Source organism: Anoplopoma fimbria, chromosome 24 (assembly GCF_027596085.1).
Source record: "Anoplopoma fimbria isolate UVic2021 breed Golden Eagle Sablefish chromosome 24, Afim_UVic_2022, whole genome shotgun sequence".
NCBI lineage: Eukaryota > Metazoa > Chordata > Actinopteri > Perciformes > Anoplopomatidae > Anoplopoma > Anoplopoma fimbria.
The window spans coordinates 18,183,638-18,210,534 of record NC_072472.1 but is presented as its reverse complement, the minus strand read 5'-3'; the positions used below and the strand labels follow the sequence as shown (position 1 = coordinate 18,210,534).

At 41.4% G+C, this 26,897-nt stretch overlaps 1 protein-coding gene across 6 annotated transcripts in view; it reads right to left on the bottom strand.

Annotated features, from left to right (window-relative positions):
- acaca (acetyl-CoA carboxylase alpha) overlaps window positions 1-20,494 on the bottom strand; it is a 29,551-nt gene extending 9,057 nt beyond the window's left edge. Inside the window, exons 1-43 of one of the 6 annotated variants that reach the window (XM_054625660.1) lie at window positions 20,236-20,494; window positions 18,350-18,482; window positions 17,944-18,082; window positions 17,660-17,769; window positions 17,486-17,567; window positions 17,287-17,385; window positions 17,087-17,193; window positions 16,864-16,974; window positions 16,448-16,657; window positions 16,148-16,318; window positions 15,378-15,539; window positions 15,059-15,222; window positions 14,734-14,884; window positions 14,387-14,490; window positions 14,042-14,269; window positions 13,670-13,820; window positions 13,441-13,575; window positions 12,987-13,133; window positions 12,693-12,881; window positions 11,756-11,856; window positions 11,448-11,536; window positions 11,090-11,214; window positions 10,886-10,999; window positions 10,456-10,569; window positions 10,279-10,368; window positions 10,041-10,159; window positions 8,703-8,726; window positions 8,082-8,225; window positions 7,495-7,638; window positions 7,286-7,388; window positions 7,091-7,198; window positions 6,928-6,984; window positions 6,599-6,643; window positions 5,235-5,276; window positions 4,384-4,599; window positions 4,072-4,227; window positions 3,741-3,965; window positions 2,854-3,009; window positions 2,593-2,739; window positions 1,965-2,234; window positions 1,573-1,670; window positions 1,254-1,374; window positions 984-1,094 (exon numbers count right to left, since the gene is read on the bottom strand). In XM_054625660.1, the coding sequence (XP_054481635.1) occupies window positions 984-1,094; window positions 1,254-1,374; window positions 1,573-1,670; window positions 1,965-2,234; window positions 2,593-2,739; window positions 2,854-3,009; window positions 3,741-3,965; window positions 4,072-4,227; window positions 4,384-4,599; window positions 5,235-5,276; window positions 6,599-6,643; window positions 6,928-6,984; window positions 7,091-7,198; window positions 7,286-7,388; window positions 7,495-7,638; window positions 8,082-8,225; window positions 8,703-8,726; window positions 10,041-10,159; window positions 10,279-10,368; window positions 10,456-10,569; window positions 10,886-10,999; window positions 11,090-11,214; window positions 11,448-11,536; window positions 11,756-11,856; window positions 12,693-12,881; window positions 12,987-13,133; window positions 13,441-13,575; window positions 13,670-13,820; window positions 14,042-14,269; window positions 14,387-14,490; window positions 14,734-14,884; window positions 15,059-15,222; window positions 15,378-15,539; window positions 16,148-16,318; window positions 16,448-16,657; window positions 16,864-16,974; window positions 17,087-17,193; window positions 17,287-17,385; window positions 17,486-17,567; window positions 17,660-17,769; window positions 17,944-18,082; window positions 18,350-18,482; window positions 20,236-20,465 (5,742 nt within the window). In that variant the 5' untranslated portion in view covers window positions 20,466-20,494. The remainder of the gene's footprint in view (window positions 1-983; window positions 1,095-1,253; window positions 1,375-1,572; window positions 1,671-1,964; window positions 2,235-2,592; window positions 2,740-2,853; window positions 3,010-3,740; window positions 3,966-4,071; window positions 4,228-4,383; window positions 4,600-5,234; window positions 5,277-6,598; window positions 6,644-6,927; window positions 6,985-7,090; window positions 7,199-7,285; window positions 7,389-7,494; window positions 7,639-8,081; window positions 8,226-8,702; window positions 8,727-10,040; window positions 10,160-10,278; window positions 10,369-10,455; window positions 10,570-10,885; window positions 11,000-11,089; window positions 11,215-11,447; window positions 11,537-11,755; window positions 11,857-12,692; window positions 12,882-12,986; window positions 13,134-13,440; window positions 13,576-13,669; window positions 13,821-14,041; window positions 14,270-14,386; window positions 14,491-14,733; window positions 14,885-15,058; window positions 15,223-15,377; window positions 15,540-16,147; window positions 16,319-16,447; window positions 16,658-16,863; window positions 16,975-17,086; window positions 17,194-17,286; window positions 17,386-17,485; window positions 17,568-17,659; window positions 17,770-17,943; window positions 18,083-18,349; window positions 18,483-20,235) is intronic. The other 5 variants (XM_054625661.1, XM_054625662.1, XM_054625664.1 and 2 more) reach the window with 5 other exon arrangements.
- Window positions 20,495-26,897: the final 6,403 nt, after the last annotated feature.

Below are 26,897 nucleotides of genomic sequence, written 5' to 3'. Positions count from 1 at the left end.
GTGAAATCAGTGCTATTTTAAAATAAACACAACTTATATTTTGCACTAAATTACCTGCGCATTGCGGACACTTGTCAGTAAACATCACTATGGGTCTACTCCCACAAATAGGGGTAAACAGTAGGGCCATCTAAAAAACAATTGAGCTCCCAGCAAATAGGTATGCCATCATGGGGCCATTTGCATGGTTTGTCATGTTGCAATCTGTCATCTAATTTGAAATGGAGTCATCTTAATTCCCTGACAAGGACAGAGAATGGAAAGCAAGACAAGAGGAGGTAGTGGAGCGTGAGGGCATACAAAAACACACACACACACACATACACACACATAAATGTGCATCCACGCACTAATCAACTGCATGCAGAAAACAATCTGCCTCAGCAAAACTTTTGCTTTTGATTAAAAACAAATGATATGGGTGTCCTGCACCGCAGCCTCCGGCATGTCACTCTATTTCTATGCAAATACAACTTCATGGTTCACTTTCGATTATTCCGCTATGAGTGGCAGGCAGGCCTGTGGCTGGGATCGGAGAGGGAATCCTAGTAGAATAGAACGAGGCAGGAGGAGGCCTGATCGCCGAGTTGGAACATCGCTAAAGCACACTTTTCTCATTTATTTTCTTTGATAGATAAACAAACATTAACCCTGTCATTAAATATTTCTGAATCCGCATTTTCTATTAAATATAAAAAAAAAAAAAAACGCACACAGCTCGCTTCCAGATCTCTTTGCTCTCCTTCCCATATTAGTGAAAAAAACGTTATAGATAACTGAGAATTTATAGCGAATTCATCATTATAATTTAGATACATCAATTGTGTAAATTTAGAAATAACTAATTAGGTGCTTATTCAGTATTGCAGTGCAGACAATAACACAACATCATGTTTTCAATTTAAAGCACTTGAAGAAAAAAAACAAAAAAAACACCTCCTGTGTTGTACTGAAATATGCATTTACATAGTAGACACGGTTACCTTGTTGAGTGCTGCTGCTCCAGTCAAGATAATGTGAGAGTTGTCCACTTGAATGGTTCTCTGTCCAAGCCTCACCAGATAGGCCCCAATCCCTATGGCTCTGCATGTGACCTATAGGTCAAGATTATCACGTTACGGCTTGCAAGCTAATGAACTCTGGAGCAAGTCTTTGTTCTCCAAAGATCGCCCAAATTATAAAGCTCAAAGCTAAGCAGGGGATCCATGCATGCATGTGTTTGTTGTACACAAGTGCGCCCACTTGAGTCTCACCAGGTTCATGGTGATGATCTCATCATAAGCCAGAGAGGATTCTCCAGCAATCATTCCCGACCCTTTCAGATTCTCCACACCCAGCCCTTCATCTTTTCCAATGATGTCAGTGATCTTGTACCTGCATGGCAACATATATATTCACTCAGAGTCAGAGGTGAGCCTCCAGTAGCTTTCCCTTCCCTTCCGTTAACACCTCTGTTGTAGTCTCACAGGCTTTAAACCGTGAATACGTGCACACTTGACTGACACTACAGCATCTTGAATATTCATTTCCTAACGTACAAAGTTAAATACTAATGCATAATAAAAGATGTACCTGGATTCTCCCTCATCCTCCACGTGTTCACAATGCACAGAGTTCAGGGCTGAAACTTTCTTGTAATCCTGAGGCGTGAGGTAGAGATACTTGAATCCCTGCAAAGGCAAATAGTAATGACTGCTTAGTTATGATAGACAAAAATACAGATGCACTGCACAAAAACTTTAATCTTTTGAAAGAAAAAAAAAGGGAAAGGTATAACCGGGATCAGATTTTTAAATACCATAGTAAAGAAATACACTTATACATGCGGTATGTACAAATAAATAAACAACACAGCCAACAGGTGATGACAACCATTTTGAGGAAAATACAATTTGGGGGACTACTAGTAAAATCAGATTTTGCAAAAGAAGCCCACACATGCACTGTTGTGTTTGCTGGCTGACCTTATAAGGGTCTGCTGTATCCTGCCAGGCCACGTGGAACATGTGTCTGATTTCCTCTGCCAGCCCGATGCGAGCGCCACTGTTGGCTGCGATGTAGAGCCGGGGGATGCCGCTCTCCCGTGCCATCTCTGAGGCCCGCAGGAACAATATGTCCTCCTGGGGCCCAAATGAGCCTATCTTGTGTGTGATGTCGTTACTTATGACGATGATCTCACGTCCTGCTGGATATTCTGGCGTGCGCAGGGTCATCCGCCATGCCACCATGCCAATCTGTACAGACAGAACACAGACACTGTAAGAGTAGATATCTATAAAGTAAACATGCTATATTATTTTAATTAAATTCAGACTGCAGCATTTTATCCTTGGCATAAATACAATAACCAAACATGGGTGTTATGTCTTAATGTACTTTCAATGATGCATTAAGTATTGCCATACAACAATAAAGTATTAAGAAAGCACTCAAGAACACAGCCAAAGGAACACAGAGACACCTACAGAGTAAAAGGGATATTGCACATTTTGAAAGAGGTGGTGGATAGAAAAATAAAAAGGTCATGTCAAAGCAAAAGGGTACTATTTTTAAATGTGTTTAATATTAATGCATCAAACTAAGAAGACTGACCTCGTTGCCCCCTGGCAGTCTGTTCATCTGCACCATCTGACCTTGGGCATCTAGAACCAGCTCTGTGAAGGTGAGCAGCTCATTAGGAAGGGGGCATTTGGGTAGGTGGGCAAAAGTCTGGTATGAGTGCCACAGCTTTTTCAGAGCCTGAGAAAAATAAATGAAATAGTCAGAAAAAAGTTATTCAATTAACATAATTTGGCCAATCAATATTTCTAGGCATAAGAATTATTCTTTTATTTATTTTTTTATAAATGGTACCTGTCTGAACATTTCTGGAAAGTCATAGACATAGGTGGTGCCCAGAGACTGCGCCTGGAAGCGCTTCGACTGCAGCAGGTCCTTGGTCACATAGGGGGTGTTGATGAGCATGCCATGCAGCGGACCTTGCTTGTCTCCATATGCTTGGAACATGATCTAAACAAAAAGGGAAAGAGAGAGTCACTTTAAAGATATGCTGACCTCTTGACCTTGCCAGAGTATCACGATTATGAGAATGATCATGATGATAATGAACAGTTGTACCCACTGCTGCAGCATAAAGCAATACAAAGTATATGATGCAACAATTGTATACACTATGAACACATTCATCCTCATTCAGCATCATACACAATGAGAGACAGGATCATTCACTTGTGACCTATTAGTGAAAGTATGTTTGATGCAGGTACTTCCATTCACGAGTTTTGCTGAATTAGGCAAACAGAAACCTTTAAAATGCTCAGCAGCATGTTTTTGCAAAAATCATCCCCTCCACAATAACAACCACTTTAACTTGCAACTAGACTTATTCTAAACTCAAGTTGATTCATGTCAACCGTGTTTGGAATCTTCAAATAGAAACCAAACACAACAACTCTAACATTCACTATTAAGGATGGTTGATGGACAGATGTATGAATGGCTGGATGAAGTCTTACCTGAACTAACCTGATCGGCTGAGAGTTTAAAGGAATTTTCCTAAAGGAATTGTACTAGAACTTGTACTCCAATTCAAAAGCCAGAATTTGTATATTTTACTGTTATAAAAAAAAAGAAGGATAACCCCCATCTTCGAGGTTGGTAAATTGCATTCTGGGAGTTGAAACCCTCAGCCAGCCACTGGACAATAGGCAGATGAGATGGATGATGTATGAGTGCCCCACCTGTCGGTCTTTGGGCCCCACCTGTCCCGTTCGGGCATCAGTGACCTCCTTGTACAGGCTGATGTCCAGGTAGTAGCCTGATTCATTGGTGAGGAAGAGGCGGATGGGGATTTGCTTTCCTGTTGGCGTCAGGCGGATGTTAATTTTCAGTTCAGCCTGCAGGACACGCAGCTTCCACAGACGGCTGCCATAACGCATCACCATGGAGCGCACAGACTCCTCAATCTGAAGTTCGTACAGAGAGAAAACGTATTAATAACACAGTGAGCTGTGGTATAAGAGAATGAGAGACTGAGTATAAGAGATGTGTGATTGTGATAGTTTGACAAACCTTAGATGGGTCCATGATGACAGTGGGGACAAAATTGAGGAAGATGTGGTTGCAGTCAGTTCGTACAGTCGTGTTGTTGAAAGCCACCTCCAGCTCATCCATGGCTTCCAGCAGCAGACGCTCTGCCTCATTGTGAAGGTATTCAAAAGAGGCCTCCTGGTGAAGGAGCAGAGCAAAGAAACAGTCAACAGTTGCAGGTATGACTGAGCACAATCAAACAAAAAGGACAAAGAATTGTGACGTAGAATCCAAACCCTAAGCGAAACCACTTTTAAAAAAGAATACAAAAAGGTTGTGCCTGCGTTGTCTTACCTTTGTGACCAGATCGGAGTGGCGGATGATGGCTCGCACAAAGAAACGGTAGTCCGTTACCTCTGTGCCCACCTCCACACGGGCTGCGCCCAGGTACAAGTGCATCTTGTGGTTGGCACACGGGATGGCAGAGAGGGCAAAATTGCGCATGCGGTTGAGCTCCAACTGGAACGCTAGTGCCGGCTCCAAATGCCGATAGATCCTGTCCTCCTCAAACTTTTTGAGAAACGGACACAATCACAAACAGAAACAACTACAACACTCTAAATGAACATGCACAAAGACTTTCCTGAAGAACTTTCTACTTTACAAGTTAGGCTTCCCTGCCATCATCACCTTCATTAACAGAAAATTGGCAATTTCAGGAGCACCGAGTTGATGTAAGAGTAAAAAGATGCCTGTGAGCCGAAAACTGTATTAAGTAAATGGAATTATGGGCAATCTCAATCTCAGAAAGCTGCTAATGGGTGTCATTCCTCTTAAATGGGGGACATAATTAAAGAGTTCATTACTTTAATGAGTTTTGGTGGTGTCATTGTAGTGAAACTATCAGGGGTAACGGAGAGGAAGAGCCATCACTGACTGTGATAGAGTGAAATTCAGCATTGCCAGGGGGGTGAAAAGTTGTTTTATAACCACAATACGGTTTTGAATGGTCTCCCAGCCAAAAGGTAAGTCAGTCAATCTATTTTATTTTGAACATTTTGTGGGTTCATTTGCAATGTCACAATAACCCCATTAATGTACATATCCCTTTGTCTTTGCTATTTCTATCTGAGAAAACACAGATTTGGCCATTCAGAAGATATTTAGATGATTTGACAAACGGTTTGTATTGTATCAACACCCACCTTGTCTCTGGCACGGAATGTGAAAAACTTAGGGAATTCTCTCTGTGTGGAAGATAGTGAGACAGAGATAGAAAGAACACAAATAAATCAATAACGTCTCTATGACAATAAAACATGGTTGTAAGCACAGCAGTGTTAAGGATACTAAAGCAGTTAAACATGTACTAACTATAAACCATAATCACAGCAGGGGACAATGAGCTAAGCTGGGCTCTGTTACACCAGTAAGTGTGGAGTATTATGCAGTGATGATCAGCACCTTGTTGTTCATGCAGTCATCTCACCACTCACAATAAAACGCAATAAATAAAACATTCCCAATCATCAGCTGGAGTCTTCCACTTGCCAAAACAATGCCGGACCGATTGGGGACACTCTCATCGGCTCACAGCCTACACAATAACAACGGGACTGCTAAGGGACACAGACTGGAAACCGTCACAGCCATGATTTGACACTGATTACACATCATATTCACCTTCTGAGATATAGTGAACAGAGGGGGGGAAAAAAAATGGAGGATGAGTATGCAGAATGGTGCTGACTACTGAAAACCGACCCGATGTGACAAGGGCCACATAATGACGGTGACACGAGGTAGCATGATTAGCTCTCATCAGAGACTGTTGTCCCGTCAAAAGAAAAATCAAAGCCTTTTGTCAAAAGTGACAGCAGAGGCGAAGAGTATTTCTCAAATCTAATCCCGTTTTAAATCCCTGTCATTATCATCCAAATGCTAGAGGGTGTTCTGTTGATAACGGGTAAATCCTGGAAAGATAAATGCGGCCCTATGCACTACAGCACAATAGACCGAGCGTATCATAAAACTGCTGTGATTGGGGGTTCAATTCCTGCTTTGCTATTCATGCTAAAATGTGTGCTCACAATACTAAAAAGGCACTTACAATTGACATTCAATGGTAACAAATCTATTCAATGAGGGTTTTCTGGGGTTTTAAATGATGTCTTTAAACTGTAGCTCCAAAACCAAACTGTGGCTAAACCAACATTTATTGATTCAACACAATGGTGGGCTAAGTTTCCTTTATTTGTGCTGGTGCAACAGAGTTGAATAAGCTTCCTCTTGAAATCTGGTAGGTGCAGAACCCTATTGCTTGAAATGGAAAGATCAAGCAGTCACTGCTGAAATGAATCCATGTAGGGATATTTGATTTGATCTCATTAATCTTCCCTCTGCAGATTGTCTACAATACTCTAAAACAGATATGTTCCAGTATATGTTTCAACTGACTGTCTGGATATTTAATGTGAACATTGGTAGGGCATGTTTGAACAATTTCTAACCGTTATGCATTGATGAAAAGAGTCACTCTTCCTCATTTCATTTGTCGTCCTCTACTTACATGAAACCTTTGGTCCACCTCACAGTTGACTTGCTTCCTGAAATCCTGTCATCATAAATGCAGCAAAAAGCAAGGCATGCAGAAAGACAAACAGGAAAATAAGCTCAATTTTCAAATGCAAATTATTACCAAACAATGTTGTTTCATTCAAACAAAGTAATAATTAAGTATTAGTAATTTCATGAAGAGAGATGGGGAACAATTCATTTAAAAAAAATTTGGATTCATGCTGTTCAGAACTGCTGAATTGATGACATGCAGTGCAGCACATTGTGGAGACATGTAGTTGACTTATAGATATAATACTAAATATTAAACGGGGCCCTCACCTTCTGGGCCACAAGGAAAGTCAGCCTACGGATGCCGTGTTCAAACAGCAGTAGTTTCTGGAATGCGAAAACAAGGCAAAAATGTCAGAATGATAATGAGCCTTCTCAAAAGAATTCACTCTCACTGCTGAAGTCAAGAAGCCTTGTTGTTGACTGCTCCCACCTTTGAGTGAGTAAACTCTCTGAATACGGCTGCCAGGCCTTCGTCATCAATGTCGCTGTCCGTCTTTATGGCCACATTTAGGATATGGATGGGCTCGTCCTGGATACTCTGGATGATAAAGCAATTACATGTTTCACTGGGATGTACACAGTCATGCAGGTCAGCGGCAGGCCTGTGACTCTCAGTTTCCGTCACCTTGGTTTCCTCTTCACCATACAGGACAGGATTGCCTCCCTCTGGGAAGGTTGGACTAGGCGGAGGAGAGTCGGAGAAACAGCTTAGCACGTCGTTGATGTTCCTGTGGAGGAGAAAAAAAATCATGCATGAAATTAATCACACAGGAAAAATTGTCTTCACCTACAGACGGAATACATGAAAGTTGAGAAACTATAAAATGGACTGACCTGGTGAACTCTTGGAATGAGCGGAAAGCGACCATGGCTCCCATGCGCTGACAAGGTGGTGTAAAGGAGGTGTCAAGCAGAACGTCGCTGACGCTGGCTACGTGCAACATGCCGTAGTGGTTCAGGTTGGACGAGAATGACATCCTAGGGTATCAACAGAGAGCCGTTACAATGGGAATCTGCCACACCACTAGAATGACACTGAGGAAATGTTCCCAAACCACTTTTAAGAACCTCAAGGCAGTTTTGATCCCCCAGTTTTTTGGCAATTTGAGATTGTTGGATATAATGTGTGTGAAAACACAATTAAGTTTTAATTGTAGACTTTTTAGCGTAAAAACTGAATGAGGTTCAAATTATAAACAGGCAAGTAGGAATAAATTACACCATTGCATGTGAACGTAGATCACGTGTTAGTCAAACTATAACAAAGTATTCCTTTCGAAGGAACAAGGAAACCTTAAACCATCAGAAAGACCCTTTAAGTATCCATGTTTTAGTTGGTTGGGTGTTAGTCCCTTGATTGCAAGAAGCTGTCCAAGAAGTTACACCCACTGAAAGCATTCAAGAGGTTTTGTGTGTCAAACCTGTCCACAGATTCCGAATCGGAGGCGTTTTTCTTTTCAGCATTATCATCCTTAGATTTACTATCTATAAGGTCCTGGAGTTTAGTTGCCTGTAATCTACTCTCCGCTGCTCTTGCAATGTCCAGGATCGGAGCAGACATTCTCCTGGCAGGACAGTCACAGTCAACGGTTTCAGTTCAGGGAGATTTGCACTGGTGCATAACATTTCCCCCCATGTAGTTTGCATTATCTTAACACCACCTCACATCCCAAGGTATTCTAAATATCTACAATATTAAAGCACATACACGCAACCTTTTGCAACATAACACTCTTTCACGAAGACAAACACACACACACACACAGACTGAAGAAATGTTTGACACAGAGGCTGAAGGCCAAGGGCCATGCTGTCAGTTAGATTAAGACACACTGCTTTTCTTAAATCGGACTAAATTCCAGTTGCGAAATCAGTCTCGTTTGGGGATTTTTTAAAGCCCCAAACAGTTGCATAACCAAACAATTTGTTGACTTCATCACCAGATGAATCAGTAATACCATGATTTACTGCTTTGACCATGCAGCTAACTAGTCTACAGTATACACTATTAGTCTAGGCAATGAAAAGAATGTTTACAATACCTGTTTAGAGTGGGGATGTTCCCTCTGCAATCAAACAACATTGATTACTGAGTGGTTAGTGGCAGGCATAAGGAGAGGAAGACAGTCAAGGTGTAGCAATGTGTGTCTGTGTGTGCCCTTTAACGTGATGGATGTATTATGCCCCGATCAATATCTAAATGAATTTAATTAATGGAGAAATGGAGGATAAAGTAAATTGGAAGTGGCTCTCCGGCCGTAAACACACATTTCACTTCCTCCTGACTGCTTCCTTGACAACATGCATCGTGTTCTGATAAAGTCAGCGAAATCATTTGACACTCTCATGCTGACTTTAGTTCACCGTGACGAGCCAGACGTGAAGGTTAGTTCAGACACATGCAATCACAAGCATGCGATCAAATGTGTGTTCGATGGCATTTTCAAGGATTAAAAAAAAAAATTATAACTGCATAAACAAGCTGAATCAAACACTAAAAAGAAAGAAATACTAGCACTGCGAGGCGTTGACAAGCAAATTAACCGGAACATACACACAGACAGACTGGACAGAACCACACAGGTAGGATGCAGTACTTTGTCTAGTATAAACTCTTTTTTTTTTATCCTGATTTTGTATGGTTTCTCTGGGATTCTCAAGTTTTATATGACATAAGAGCGCCCCAATGTTTTGCTGGACCATGATTTAGGAAGGAAGGGCAACTGGAAGCTTTGTTGCTTATGGCCAACACACACTTTTGACAAACCAAGAAGAAGTATTTTTCAGTCTTGCAAAATTCCTTCTTTTGCACATGAGGAGCATTTACATGGATTACAACGATGAACAATGAGAGATAGCTGGGAAGGTGGGAAAGGAGCCGTGGCACTATGGATGAAGTCATATGCAGTAAACGCAAGCGCTTCCTGTTACGGTGATTGGAAAAGTAATTTATCTATCAATAGCCCCTTAGATATATTTATCTTATTTTAATAATAGGCATTTGAGTGATATGTTTTGTGTTAACAGAGCACACCTCCACTTATGCTACAAACTACTAGACAATTGTATAACACAGTGGTATGTGAGGCAAGAAGATATGCAAATATAAAGGGAGCCACCAAATGATTCTCATAAGGAAGAAGGCAATGAGCAGGAGCAACAGATGCTGATGCTAGGAAATATACTAAAATAAAATGAAGTGATGGTCAAATACATACTGGTACTGCCAACTTGCCAGCATCACTGCCACTGATGTCAAATTCAATATCCACCCCTGTCATTAATATTGATCCCTGTCCATGGTGCCGTTTAATTGGGGAGCGGCGGGAAAAGGTGATGCACAGCACGTGAGCGTTGCGGGCATATTATGAGCGTGATACCTGTTGGGGTGCGAGGTAGGAAGCATGAACTGGAACTCTACTATGCATGTGTTGTCCCTCAATTGTCGATGCTGGACGCTGTTGAGCTCGTAGGCGATGTATGCTCTGCGAACGTACACCTGCGTTTTTTTAGAAATAAAGCCACAGAAGGTATTAGTTTGATATGTGAAATGCCTGCATTTCTTAGCATTCAACAAAATGAAGCAAAAAGGCAAATAAAGATCATCATTTTCCTCACCTCAAGAGCTGCCATTCTGACTACCTGATTACTGTGGTAGAAGAAGTTGGGCAGAACGTCAAAGATGGACGTTTCGGAAAGGATCAGTTTCTAGAAAAACCAAACGGAGAATTAGTCATCTTGAACACTTTCTTTATTTTCAGAGCATTAGATGAAGCCAGCAACTGTATCGCCTACCTGCAAGTTTTCGATGCAGAATTGGTGTCCATACATATCAATGGCAGAGAGGAAGATGGACTCCACCTGGTTGTGTCGTAGCTCGTAAGAGGGGAGGTGGGAAGCTATCAACACCTGGATAAAACGAATGGAAACGTGTCACTTATTTTATGTATTATTAAATGATTAGTTGTAGCACACTTTTATCTTCACAGTTTATGAAAGTGTCTCTCTCTTAACAGTTCCCTCTGAAGCTCCAGCTTTAAAAGCATTCACAATTGTTTTCTTCCAATTTTCGATTGTTTTGTTTGGAAAATAGTAGATAGTGACATCTGGTGGTCACCGGACATCATGGGTAAAAACATTTATCCTATCATAACATGAAAATCCTTCATAAAGCAGCTTTAACACCTTCAGAATAAGTCATATTTATCTGGTTTTGACATCTGACCTGCCGGGCTCGCAGTGCCACCTTGGCGTTGGTTGTCTTGCTAAGCTGGGTGAGTTCAGTCAAGATGGCCATTAGTTCATCCGTCAGTGTGGGATCACGGCCGCACAGCTGATCCTAGAGACAAGAGAGGAGAACGTGACATAGCATCACCAGCTAGACATCTGAAAACTCTTTAGTTCTGACTCAGCAAGGACGGACACTTACAATCAGCATAGTAACCAGCAGGTTCTTCTTGGTGACTTGAGCATGGGAGAAGATATAGTTGAGCACGTTCGCCATGTCGCCCTTGTTTTCCTCACGCAGCGCGAACACACACTTGTCATAGTGTCCTATTAACAAGCCGACATGTAAGATCTTTGGTAAACGCAGCACATGGGAACTGCAGATGTCAAAGTACTGATGAGTATATTGTTAAAGAGCTCCACCTAGTGGACAGAATGAGCTAGTGCAATTCTTCTGAGGAACTTATAAGACAACAAGGCTAAAATGACATAACTCTTGCATGAGGCAACCAGTCAAAACAATGAACACTTGAAACCAATAATTAAGTGCAGTCCCTCACCATTCTGAAACTGGATCTCAACTTTCAGGTATTGTCTGAGCAAATCCATCACCACTGCCTTCATGTGACCTCTGATTCCGCTGCGATACCTTTCAAGACAAACACAACCGCAAAGAAGAAAGTGGCATTTTATTAATTGGGAACAGGAGATCTAGGGACTAGGAAATCAACTAATACATCGATCTCAGTTTTACAAAAAGACCTATTTAGTTCCAGACCCATTAAATTCAAGAAGCTGGTCTGTGTCCATGTGCCACTTTGGGTCATAGGATGTACTATAAATGTGAGTGATCAGGTATCGCACTCACTTCTGCACCAGCTGAACGATGCTTTGTGTGTTCATGAAGAACACTTCTCTCTCGGACTTCTTGTTCAGAGTAGCAGCATGGCTGTCCAGGATGTTTGCAATCTGGAAAGATAAAAAATATGAGAATTTAATCCCGGTGGCACCAATGACCCCTCAGTTAGCTTGCTCCCATTATATCCAGAGTGGAATCCTTATTGAGTGTGATCTTTTTTTCTTCTTTCTACATATCATTAGAGGCGTGTCAACACCCTTTCACTACTACTCATGTAAGTGCGCTGGCCTTTATTTGCTCTTCATAAACTATTCATGAATATATGAAGGTGCACATAATGTTTTATCAGTAATAACACATCTAATCCAGTGGAATGTTTATAGAATCCAGCAAATTTCAGGTATTCAGGCCTCTTTTCTAATTAGACTGAATTCAAAAGGATACTAGAAAGTCTGACTGAACCCAGCTGCCTAATCTGTAAATGCAATTTTTTCAAGAAAGAGGCAGAAATTATCACTCGGCTGTATATATTTTGATATACAATTTTTTTGCACCAGAAACTGTACAAAAAGGACACGGTATTTTTCTAGCCAGCATGAAAATTAGAGTGCAACTGAACACCAGAGTTGAGAAATCCCACTGCCAAACTAGCACCCCTTTTAGACGCAATAAATCACTGGAAACCAAAACCACTCATTTATTATAGCAGGCGTTTGCTGCTGTTTTGTAGATGATCTAATGTGGCAGCATTAAAAATGTGCTATAAACTTTAACATGACTAATTACTCTCTCTGCTGTGGTGGTTACCGAGGAAACCTATTATTATTATTAATTGCAAAAAGAAAAAAAAGAACAGTGAGGTGCTCAACCAGAGTTTTACGGTTATCGATAAGGTATGCTTTAAGAAGAATTCTGAGGGAGTAGTTAGCGTGTGTTGTTGGGTCACCTGCTGGCTGGGAAACTGGCAGAGCACGGAGGTGATGTTGCTGGCGTACTGAGCCATCTCCTTCTTGATGGACTTCTCCACGGCAGGGGGGATGCGACCTGACACACTGGTCATGATGTCTTGAAGCTCCAACAGTGGCAGAGAGGGATCGCGCATGTTTTTCATCAACCTCTCCACCCACTCCTTCAACTAGGACACACACACAACAGGTATATTGTTTAAGGAACCGCTCACGGTCGGAAACGCTGATGCTGGAATTTACCCAGGTGTATGTGTGTGTGTGAGAATTCTTACCTTAATGCTGAAGAAAGGCTCAGGGAGACAGTAGCCGTTCATTATGTGAACAAGATGATCCAGTGTGTTGTGGAATACTCTGTGTAGCTTCTCCCCTCTCAGAGCTACCGCCTGGATAATAGGTAGGGGCCCTATGTGCAGGTCTGCCTACAAGACCACCAGAAATACTTATTGCACACATTTTTCAACATTGTTAGGAAGAATACACTGATGTTTTATTCACCATCATTGTCATGGTGTAGTCTGCATACTCTGAGATAAACAAGTTGAAGAAAACAGTATCCTTAATGTTTGTCCAAGAAAGTAGTCCAAAATGTGTAGTTTACATTTGTTGATCCATGCTCCTTCACTACTTTCGTTGAGATAATTGAGCCTTCATCCTTGTTGACAATTTTCTCATAAACAAAAATGCACATAACCAAATACCTGTGTGCTCACGTCAGACATTCAGTACCTGTTGCACTCTGCTTGGGTCATCCAGTTGCAGCTTGGCAATGACACAGCCAGGCTCCAGTGCTGCTCCAGCCCTCTTCACATAGTGAATACAACCAGACTCCGCAGCTGTTAGGGTCATCACCATCTTCATCACCTGGAATTAACAAGTACAAAGTTTAAATCTATACAAAGAAAACTAAAGTGAACTTGAACCGATTCCATCTTTTTTTGCAAACAACATACTGTACCTCTATCTCAGCGTAGCACTGGCCAGAAAACACATGCCCACCATCCTCAACTGTGTACTGGATGATCTTTCCTGCTGAAGGAGATCGCAGCAGCGAAGGATCATTCTCCCTTTCGAAAACACAAGTTTTGTTCCCAATTGTGATGCGATACCTTTTGGGGGGGGAGAGAATAAGATACTTTGTTTTATTGAAACCAGAAATCAGATGCTTTATGTGCATCATGAAATTTCTGTCGAGGTGTTAACTGAATACAAATATTGTCAGGCAAATAATACACATTAAGCTAAATAAACACAAGTAATTTCATTCCAACCTGTGGTATAGCTTATTTAGGAATGATTTTTTCATTCTAAAGCCTTGCTTCCCCTTTACCTGTCCACCTCTTCCTTCATGTAGGTAGTGTAGCTGCTTCCATCATAAGACAGCAAAAGACCTCCGTCACTGAGCCGATGGACGTCCACCTCAGCGGAGGAGTGGTTCATGATGACCACGTAGGAGTTGGGAGACTGGCGGGTCACTGTGAGGACGTACTTAGTACCTTCATAGATCAGCTCCACGTCCACAGTGTTGAGAAGTGTGTGTGCTGGCAGCACCTGGCCCCTGGTCAGAGAGTAGAGAGGATCTCATGTTTTCTATTTATTTAAAAAAAAATTATAGTGGTATTTACTGCTTGGATTAATTGATTTAATGGATAAATACAACATATCATATTTATACCTTTCCAGAGAATGTAGAAAGTTGGACACACTGTTCCTGAGATTGACATCAGCCACATGAAGAGCCCCGCTCACAATTCCCAGCATTGTATCGGGACGCTCCGCCTGCACACAACATACACTTTATTACTTAGCTAGGAAAAAAGTTTCATTCAAACTGCATTGTACCAGTAGGTTAAAGCACAAGTCATACTATTATTTCAGGTTACTGTTATACTAATAGTTTAATCAGTGTCTTAGATATAGGCTGGTTTGAGCACTGACATTATAATACGGGTCAGTATGTCAAACAAATAGTTTCTTAATTATTTATTTTTTAGCGGCCACAGCTGCAATATGTCAACATACCTGCATCTTCTCTGAGATTAGCCTGTCGAGCCAACCAGTGTCAATGGTGTTGTGCTGAAAGCTTTCAGTCTCCAGCAGCTTAATGAGGTATTCCACTGTGGTCCTGAAGTCTCCTCTGATCGACAACTCCTTCAGAGCCACCACCATGTTGCTAGAAAAAAGATTAGGAGACACAACCACATAGGTCAACGACAAGAACCTCTGATTAAATAATTGCAATCGAAAGTCCTCCTATATATTTATTATCATTAACAATAAATGATATATTTTTTTGGTTCATCTTTCTGATTAAGCAATGTTTTTTAGAACGGTTGTTTGTACTCACGATATGGCTTCTTCCCGATTCTCTCCCCAAGAGAAACAGTGTCCAAACTGGGAGTCTGCAAACTCATGCAGCCCTCCGGCCGCTGCAACGCTGAAGTAGCCCCACACGTTCTTATTGCTGCGGAAATTCAGCTCTTGCACTGTGCCGGAGCTTGGCTTGAAACCCTGCAATCACACCACGTTTCATCTCATAAACTGAACCAAAATATCAACAAATTTGACATAGAGGAGGGTAACATTTAGAACTAAGAACAATGGCCTTTACTTATGGTGCAACAGGATTTTGATTATTTATTGTACTGGGAGATAGTGAGGCTTACCTCATCGGGGTTTTCACTGGTGATACGTGCTGCGATGACATGGCCACGAGGGGAGGGGGCTGTTGACAGGCCCTCAAAGTCAATGGGAGAGTCTCCCCAGGGCTGAACCCCATAGAGCATCCTGATGTCCTTCATCCTTTGAAGAGGTATACCCATAGCAATCTGACAGAAGATAGCAGTATAGTACAACACAAGTTTATGCACTGGAACTGACATAAAAAGAACAATAAGGAACAGATTCAAGAGCCCTGGGCAAACAGGGTAAACAGCACAATACAGCACATACATCGCTTATGATTGTATTTGCTTTGAATTATCTACATGCGTATTTCCTGACATGCTTATCTGACAGTTTTTCTAAACAACCGACAAAACACCATCTTTCTGACAGATAGTCCCATTGTCTCCTTTGTGCCAGAGAGCGTGTGTCACTCCCACAGCCACATTCAATCAGCTTGGCAACAAAGCTTTGCCTGCAACACTGCCTTTCAGCTTGACTGCCACTGACCTATTTACACACTACCCTAAACACTGCTGAACAGACCACGTGACCCAGTGCTGATGCAACCAATGGATCTCCTACACAGTGTTTCAGCGTACTGCCTCCTTCTTTTGCAGTCCATTGCCATGGAGACATGGGGCCCGTCTAGTGTTAAGCAGTGAAGCGTGCTAACTTTGTCTGCTACGGGACGGTCCCGGACTCAAACGTACTGTATTTCATGTAAAGTGTGCTCTTGGTAACACTGAAGGCATGTCTGGCTGGGACTGACCTGCAGCTGGGCAGCAGGCAAGTTGACATCGGCCACCATCTCAGTACAGGGGTGTTCCACCTGCAGACGAGGGTTGAGCTCCAGGAAGTAGAAGCTGCCGTCCTGGCTGTAGAGGTACTCCACTGTACCCGCGCTGACGTACCCCACCATTTTAGCCAGCTTCACTGCGCACTGAGGAGAGAAAACAACTCCATTCATACTAAGGTTCAACTGCGTTCAATTAATTTGAATGTACTCGGCTGGACTAGATCTCCATTTATCAGCTATATACAAGTACAAACAATGCAAGCTGGATTGTACCCTTTCCATATCCTCAAACACATCTGAGGTTGCGATGGTAGCAGGAGCCTCCTCTATAATTTTCTGGTGCCGTCTCTGCACAGAGCAGTCTCTGCCAAATAGGGAAATGGCATTGCCATATTGATCAGCCAAGATCTGGACCTCAAGGTGGCGGGCGTGCTTGGCTAGCTGCATGACGAAAATAGGTGATCCTGGAACTTCTGCCTGGACCTGGAGAACCAAAGAGAAAATAAACCCTTGCAGTCAACAAGTTCACAAAAAGCCCTATTCTGAATTTCCAATATTGTTTCCCCCACTTTGGTTCAACCACATTTTCCCCATTTGATTCTGGTACGTTCAAACCCTATTCTATAATGTGTTACGTCCTGCAGGATGGTTCAAATTAAATGCTGGATTTACTCTGAGTTTCCACGTACCTGTCTGAAGAGATTAGGGAAATCATCAACAGAGTTGACTTTACGGATGCCTTTTCCTCCGCCTCCCTCTGAGGCCTTCACCATGACGGGGTAGCCAACCTTCTCTGCAGCCTGGCAACGGAAACATACAGCGTTGCAACACAATTGCAAGTATGCACAGTATACTTAAGCAGATGCAACATTCTTTTGGCATTGTGAACAGTCACTTAAATGAAATGCTAACCTTCATGCCATCCTCCACATCATGGATGCAGCCAAGCTCATACACGTCACTAGGAACATTGATTATCTTCTTCTTTTGGTTGCTCTCTGTCCATTCTACTGTGAGACCTGAGGAAGACAAACGTATAACATATTCTGCATACAAGCAAACACCTACTACATGAAGTTTAAATCTGGGGGAATAATAAATAAAAGACATACCTGCGCCACTCCAGGGCAGGGTTGGAATGCCAGCTGTCTGAGCCACGATGGACGAGGCGATCTTGTCTCCCAGAGCCCACATAGCTTGACTTGGAGGACCTGAAGTAGGAGTAATCAATAAAGAAATTAAGATTTAACGGATAATGTGAGAGTTATTTAAATGGTAAACATGATAGGCAATGTAAGGAGCTTCTCTTACCCATGAAAGCAATGCCATTCTTGTGAAGCAGCTCGGGGAGTTTGGGGTTCTCTGAGGCATGACCCCATCCAGCCCACACTGCCTGTGAGGACCAAGAGACAACAGGTGTTAAGTCAAAGATACAAACATGAGTTATTGTGGGAAAATACAGATATAATAAGTGTGTGGCCATACCTGAACAGGTATGCGTTTAGCAATGTCCAGAATGAGCTCAACATTGGCATAGTTGTTGTTGTTGGTCCCTCCTGGCACAGGCACGTAATGATCTGCCATTTTGATGTACTCTGTGAAAGACAGAACAGATTTCCGTCAGCATTCCTCACTGGGTACCAGTGTAGAGTCTTTATAAAAAGTACTTCAGCAGTTCATCCAAACACCTAGCTGAGTCACTGGCTTTGAAATTGTTGCACTTTCTGCAGTGCTTTTAGGTTTCCAGCGGCATCTAGCAAAAAGCTTACCTGCATTGGCCTTCAAGTCCTCTGGTGTCACCATGACAACAAAGCGGATTGCCCTTTCATTGCGAAACATCTCGTAGGCCCAACGGCGGATGGAGCGCATGCATTTGACGGCTGCAATGCCATTGTTGGCGATGAGCACCTGGAGACGCAAAATAGTTGAGTTACCGACGTTGATTTGCTCACATAGGTTAAAATACTTAATTAGTACTGGCTTGTGTTATCTTATCTTATCTTGTCACAGATACTACTGTGTCCATATGCAAGATGACTTTATATTGTAAGTTAATACATTTCATGGCTGTGCGATCCAAACACATAATTTGTTTTGTTTGTTACTGGAATTCTTGACTAGTTTGTTTTCAAGATTAAAGAGGTTGTACATTTTGTGCTAAATAAAAATAATCACCTTCTCGATAACCTTGTTGCCACCAAAGCGGGTGACAAATTCAGCAGGAGAGGCCACAGTGAAGTCCCTCTGGAGATCTATACGCCGCCGATCTCTGCCTTGCTTAACCAGATGTAGTCCTGACATGCTTGGCCTGTTTTCAAAAAGCACAAAGAATGCATGAAACGGCGTTTAACAACACTTCTACTTCAGGAAGGAACAGGGTATTATGTAGCTCTAACAACAAGCAGATAGATGTCCAAAACAAAAGACATGCATTTAGATATTAAACTGCCAGAAGCAACCCATCACGCGAGGGTTTTGGCAGCAGCTGTGTCTTGTCAACGGTTTATGTTTACAGCCCAGAAGATTTAAAAAAAAAAAAAGACACTGATATCACCTCATACTGATAAGAGGCAGAGTGGTCTAAGGAGCAGAGGCTTTAACTACTGTCTCTTCTCTTGAACTTTATAGCTTGTGGGTGAGTTACAGCGTAATCTATCAGTGAACGTGTAAGAAAACCCTGAAAACATACTTATGACAGGAATGTTGGTAATGAATTAGGAAAGTGTTGAACAGGAAAAAGTAAAGACTCAACAATATTATCTTTAAGGAACTTACAGTTTAACCGCTGACAGAGAAGAACATATTGTACGAAAGAGGACAGGACACTTTACATTACTCAAACATGTTTATATGCTTGGGCAGTCCGCATGCAGAGCTCTTTGAATCGATCTCCACCTCATGGGGAACCATAGTGGGAGAGTGGATGGTACGGGGGGAGGAACTGGCCATCAGCTGGAGGGTGTGGCAGCGCCTGGGGCTCATTTGACTGGCTGCTTTCTGTGGCCTGATGCTGCATTATTACATCACTGTAGGGGTTACTGACAAGAGAAATATTAGCCTGTACTGAATGGAGGCGTTGGTTTCAATTCAGCTGTGGAGCTACAAGAGTATGTTCTGTCCTCTGACAGGGTGAGGAGAGAGGAGAGGGGGGGCGGGGGTGGGGGACGACGACAGACACCCCATCCAGTATTTCCAGTTTTAAAAACACCACCATTCACACGGCTGGCTGCATAACATAATGTTAAGAAACCAAGACTATTCTGCATATCAGCATGAGTATCTCATTTTAATCGCAAACACTTATCTTCTGTGAGGCAAAATGTAATTTATAAGCCTTTTAATTGTGAAAGTGACAGTGAAGTGTGAGGTCCTGGCATCCCAGTGAAAGAGCTGAGCCTGGCAGAGAAACTAAAGACTGCTGCAAGCTTTAAACAAAGTTCTCCCAGTACTGAAAAGCTCCCTCTGACCGTCGGATTGGGAATTTCTGTGTGTGAACATTTGTTCAACTTTCCCAAACCAATATGCCGAAGTCTATGGCTCCCTTCCAGGCCCACCACGACTCAAGACACAAAGAAATCCTTTAAAAGTGTGCAGCTAGTGAAACTACACATTTTCACATGCGCTGGTGAAGGGGCTACCCACCACTACAGGCCTGCACCAACAGGACTAGTCTCATAGAGACAGCGCTTGAATTTGCTGATTCCATTTTTGTATCTCATATTCGCAAACCACTAAGCAAAAATGTGATTCAAGGCTGATAAAATATTGTCTTCATAATATGTCAATTTTACTGAATCACTAAGGGTATAGTTTCAAAACGACTGAACAAAAGTAAATAATCCAAAATGCTTGAATTGCAACTGACACTACTTATCCTAAACCCTAAAGGACCAATGCATGGCTGAAAAGAGAAACAATTTAGAATTTCTGAACAAATAGTCACAGAGAGAACCTGGATCCAAACACATAACTGATATCATAATCCCAATGATCAGCTAAACACCGTAAATGAACATCAAGAGACTAGAGGTGATGCAGACAGACCAGGTTTGCATTCTAACCTTAGGTTGTGCAAGGGGCCATCAATGTGGTCAAATCCCATTTCAAAGGTGCTGCTTGAGCTATCTGAGGATGGTGACAAGGAACGACTCTGACTCTCCTCCAGCGGCAAGTCAGGCTTCCCTGGGATCTCATCCTCTGAGTTCTCTTCCGATACCGATCCCACGATGAAGTGCGAGTGCAACGCCGCAACAACAGGGTTCTTCTTGGCAGCTCCATCCTGCTGTGCCATGGTCGGGCGACACGAACAGGCTGCAAATACTGGCAAGAGATACGACAGTGGCAGCAGCAGTTATAAAGGAGATACAGTGAGAGTCCAAATATCCTGGTACAGTGTGTCACAAGATTATCTAGCCTGGCATGCCATGCTGTTTGACATGTTGCAAAAGTGAGTTAGATGAACTTATGTATCTTGATAAAGCAACTGATATTGCAACACTTGAACTTGCACCGGGAGCATCAGTACATTGCGTGCAGGCTCTGAAAAAGGGGGGCCATTATGGAAGATATCCAAAATAGTTGAATATCAGAATGCAAGGAGATTTTAATAATGACATGCACGCTGTTCATACTGTTATCATTTACCATAAGCATCTGAAGCATTGTTTCAGGCCTAGGTAACAATGACAAAAACACTCGATATGAAAAGCATATATTCAAACAGTCTATAAAACATGTATAAATCATACCTGCATGTCTAATACACTTAAATGTGTTCCTGCCAATGAAAACAAACAATATAGAAAAATAAAATATATGTTTACATATATATATATGTAAACAATTGGTGACAATTTTATGATAACAACTGTCTGTTGCACTAAACTTGATTTCAGGGCACATTTCACTAAAAAGACTAACCGTACCTACTCTCTAGTAATGGCCTTCTCCTTTACTTCCTCGTCCAATAGCTAAGTTACCACGTCAATTACGACCCCTATGGAGACAATAACATGTCATTAACTGCCACGGTGCTCTCCTATTTGCCCCTGTTCCTTTACGTTGCTACAACTATTTCGTTTTTATTTCCCGCTTGGGCATGTGGAAGGAGTAGACTCCCAGGTATGGCACACCTTACCTATCGCTAGCTGCTCGCGGGACCAGAAAAACAAGCAGAGCACTGCGGCCACGCACGCTGCTAACGACACCCAGGGGAACATTTCAAGAGGATGACGAGAAGTGCATTCAGCAGACCGAAACTTCTGCCTCTAATTGTATTATTTCATGGCAGGACGTTATGAGGTGAACTTCTTTCCAGCTAGCCACGGTTAGCGTTAAGTCCATTGATGAACGGTAGAGCTACCTGTCAAGTCAAAGCTGTCTTCCTAACTCAGCCGCAGCTAATCTAGAGGCGCAGATGCTAATAACTTAACAGATAGGTGATAGCCAGTTTACGGCAGTAGCCAATACAATAATCTGGCTGTCTGCAGGTGTACTCTGTACCGCAGCGTGGTCGAAGTCATCAACGCACTCACGACAGACAGACAGAATGTGAGATAAACATCTCGGCTGGCAACTCACCGGTGGAGATGCACCGAAAAGTAATCCTGAAAAAAAGTTGAGTCCCAGAGATCGATGAATTAGTGGCGTCCTCCAGACATCTCTGTTTGCAGCGGTGATGAAAAAGTCACATCACGATGAGGCAACCGACGCTTCAACAGCAGAGTGTGGGGTGATGTGACGATGCGCAGGCAGGTTACTCCTGGACATTGACCTCTGAGCGCAACTTCCGCTGTAGAAACAGATCAGATAGAAGACACCTCACACCCAAGATGGGACAAGTAAAATGGCAATCGTTCGTGGGAAGTGATTAAAAATGTAAATAAAACGATTGTTTGGAAAATAAATTGTGTTAAAATATTTACACCCTCTTCAGTTGAAACACAATTCATATGTATTTTTCCATATGAGTATAATTATAAAGTATTGTAAAAATTGTTATATTCCTAATCATGCATATTGATGCAATTGTTTCAAATGATTAAAACAATGTCAAACGTGTGAACAGCAACAAAAACTGACGTTGTTCTTTGTGTAAGAACAACGTACTTATACAAATGAAGTAAGAACGTTGTGTGAACATAGTAGCATTGTTTAAACTGTACAATTTCAATTCACATTGTAATAAAAAATATCAACACTACTAAACCTCCACCAATTACAAGGCACTTTCATTGTGATAGTCCCAGTTTTGAAAAAGTTCAGATTTTAATATAGTTTTAATGAAATTAATATGAATAAAAAATAACTATTAATGATGTAGCTGTTTTATTCATTCTTTGATCGATCAGTTTCTTTATACTTTTTGATTTGGTGATAGTTCTAACGTGGTTGCTTTATAAATAATTCTCCATTCATAATCTTAATGTCACAGCAAGCCCCTCTTAACACAATTAGGCTCCCCTGTTTAGTAAAATGATGTTAACACTTCAATGGCATTATCTTGCATCAAACAAGATTCACTGTACAAGGTAAAGACTTTCTATCTATTGCACCTAGATCTAGGAAGGTGTCGTTCGTAGAGAACCAATCAGATTCAAGCGATAACTGGGCGGGTTTAGAGGGGTTATAGGGGGCGGGTCCCGGAAGAGGTTGTCTCCTCTTTATACATCCATGATGTGTCTGTAACAGCGTACAGAAACGTAGCTTTAGCCTGGTCCTGTGCGTGTCTAGAGATCAACGATGCTGATGTCTAGAACAATACCGATACTTCACGTGCGTTTTGTTCTCATTAAACGTTACACAGTCACAGGTCTTTACCGCTTCCGCTTGAAGCCCTCTACGAACCAACTTATCCAACACGATATTTAACAACAATGCCGCTGTTCGAGTTACTTAAAACCCCCTCATGAAACCACATTTTTTACCACGTAATTGTGTGTAACATTAAGCTTGTCAAAACTGGTTAGCTAAAATTGAAATAATTTGCATCTGCACCAGAGCAGCTTCCAAAAATCCCCCCACTTTCGGCTACAGATCACATTAGCGCAGTGAGAAAAGTCACCCCCGTAAAATACATCTTTATACTTATTGAACGAAAAATAGTTTCCGCACATGTCTGTGGTTGCTGCGACGTGTTTAAAGTGAATTTCAGCTGCAGGGGTTCCTCAGACACAAACAACAAGAACAGACGACAAGCTTAAAGATGTGTGCTCAGTGCTGAAGCGAAGCAAAAATTCATTTCAACCTGTTGTTTTAATTGTGTTTATTTAAATTCAGTGACAGAACCTCTCGATGCCACATTTCCAATTTAATCTTTATAGAGTAGCTCCATGTGAATGCTTACCAAAAATGCAGTGTTACTGCTATTGTGATCCACTAGATGGCTTCAGAGCCCATTAGCTTGTCATCTCTAAGTGGGGTAAATTAGGCAGAGTCGAATGGTTCAAACAAGCAAGGCCTAGTTGAAATGGTAGTATTATGGATTCTATTAAATTTTTTTTTCTTTATCTACATTTAATTTGTTTGGCCCTTGGAGCTAACAGCAAGATAACTGAGATAAAGCTAATTATAGGCTATATGTAAAGGAAGGGATACAATTATGTGTTATGCAACATAAGAATGTTGCATGTTTATTATTTCCATGCAAAGAACAGTAGGCTTACATGTAATGTAATATACTTGAGATGAGAATAATTGCATGGTCTATAAACTGACCTCCAAAATGTGAGGTTGAATCATTTGTTTTTTGCGTGAACCAAGACTTTATCAATAAGAATTAATTTGGTGAGAAAATCCACATTGCAGCTGCAAACAGTCAGCAAAAGTTCTCGCTTATCACCGTCAACCTTCCCTTTCTAAACTGACGTTTAGAAAGTATCTACACACCTTTCTGTATCAGCGCCCTTGCAACGCCACGCAAGACACAATGTAGTGCTTTATACATGATAACACAGGCTTTTGGATGATATCCCTGTAGAGCATTATTCATATTGTATGCTACTGATGACTATCATCTCGTCAGGTCTTAAAACCATCTGTGTTGACATTTCGTATCTCAGCACTTTTACTTTCAGAGGAAATTTAGAGCACCAATATGCCGAGTATTCTCCCAGGAATATGTGATGCACCATGTTGCTTTGACACTGTGTTATGATTAATTTAAAAATCCCATTGGAGTTTTACAGATCTGAGAAAAAATATCGCTTCTCTTGACACATTTCAGATCACCTATACTATATATATATTAACTCATCTGTGAGTTAATAGTTTTGTGCAATGTGAGATAACTGTTATGCTTTTGCGTCCTGTCAAACAGATCTAAAGAAGAAGAATATGGGAGAGGCAGGATGTTGTTGACAGGAAGAGAACTCTTCTCTCCTTTTGGTTCCTCTCTCCCCACAACCCCCCATAACTCTCCAGCACTGCAGCGAGAAGTTTTCTGCTGTCTGCAAAACTTTGCGGTTGACCTCCTCGCCACATATTGGAGCCAGTGGAGATGTTTATTTGGTACAGCACTACGCTCAGCCAAGGGGAAAATGCACACAATAGAGGTTTGACAGGAGACCAGCACAGTGGGAGGGCTCTCTGATCGATTCTCCTCCTGGTAGACAACATTACTTTTTCACAGAGTCAGCTACAGTGGAAAAAGGAACAGTTTTGCTATGCCATGGTTATTTTGTCATGATTGTTATGGAGCACAAATATCTTTTAGATTAAGAAGATTAAGAAGTACTGCTAAGCAATGTAATCTTTCTCTCCATAAATAGTAGAATGTTAAGTCAAACACTTTTTTTTCTTTTATTAATTTACAAGTGACGATATTAGTATTGCTAATATTACAACAGTCTGTAAGACATTTTGCAGCTTGTGGTTTATTTCAAGGCAGCATTAAAAAAAAAATCCAAAAGGCTATATCCCAGCTGGTGTCAGGCAGATAGATGGGAAAACTAGTGGCCTCTTATTACTTGGTGTGTGTGAGAATCATCCCCACTGTATCCATTGTGATAATGTGCGATGATGAACTCTATAGCCTCTATGTCTAAGGTACATGACCTTTGTTACAATGTACCACAACTCTAATGCCTTCTAGTCTAAAACGCGGTTTCATTGCTCTCATCATGTATACTAAATACAGTAAAAGTGTAGCTAATATATTTCCTAATATATTTGTCCGAAGACATAGCCGTTCTTTATTTCTCCTCTTAATATTCAGATACAATTCAGATAAATCTCTTCTTTGTTAGCCCTATGAGCATATGTAAAATCAGGCACTTCAACTGTTTGCATGGACATATGTTTGCAAATCTGTGTGAAAGCCTTAGTGTGTGGAAAAGGTTGTATACTTTTAAATATCCGAGAAACATTTCAAAGGACCTTGCATCGACCACGAGTCAATATGTCATTTATGTATTCAGAAAAAGTATTTTTCGGTGCAGCTTGAGCAGATGTACGAGCAGAGGGATTAGCAACTCAAGTGTAACTTTGCTGTCACAAGCAGAGATGTTTTGGGAATTGCCCTAGCAAGCAGTGAGCTGCAGTCATGCATATGGAATGAAGTGCACAGGACCGCTCGTTCACCTTTATTGCTCAGCCACCATTTCTATGGCCAAGGGCATGGCAGCAGCTGTATGAAGCTCCAACAAACAGTACAATGAAGCAGCAATTACTGAAAATTAAATACGTAAGTGACACATTTCTTTAAAATCCGCCTGTTTAAATCAAAGGTCATTATTGGTTCCTGGAGAAATAGAGTAGCAGTCCTAAGATGTATCCTAAGATTGCTTTCCAAAACCATTACTTCAGAACTAAGATGATTTGTTTCACAGAAATCTTTGCCTGATGATCCATTTGACTGTCAGTGCCTTCAAAATGGCTGAAATATGACAAAAAAAGAGTGAGTAATATTGTTAGAAGGGCAGGGAGGGCCAAGGCACAGTACTTCTACAATAGAAACACACACGGAGAATCAATAACAAGCCAAAAAGGGCAAAACAAGGGCGTACCTTGCCAAAAAAGTATTCGGAGGTACAAAAGAAACCGAAAGCTTAATTTAGTCAAATTACCTTAAAGGATTAGGCCTGACATCCAGACAGACCGTGATCTCATGCCCGGATGAGCTTGCTTAATTGAATCCAGCCCTTGCATCCAATCCAGCTCTTGACACATCTATAATACATGTGTCCATGTGTTGACAAGCGTTATTCCCAAAGACAGGGTCATGGCCCACATGGGGTCACAGGAGAGGAAATTAGGGTCGCAGAATGAGATTCAGATTGTCTTCCATTGTCTTTTATTCAACATTTATATCTGTGGTACACATGTGAACCACAAGAGGGAGCCTAAATGTTCGTATTGTTCTGATTATTGCAGCCTACTTATAATATAAAATCAGAAACTAATGACTAGCCAAGTTATGTTAATTTAACTGGTAAGAGGGAAAAAAATAGCCTGTTAAACCCACCTAAATCTCTTTATCTGGGTTCATTTATAAAATATTTAACACTTATTATACTAACTTAACTCCTATTTTATGTATTCTTATATATATATATATATTTTTTTTTTACTTCTCTGTTTGTTTGTACATATATCTGTCTTTGAGCTGCTGTAACACCTCTGGGATCAATGAAGGCTTATTTATTACTTATCAAATTTCTTATATTAATAATAAATAAAAAAATTACTCCTGCATCCGTGAGTGAGTGAGTGAGTGAGTGAGTGA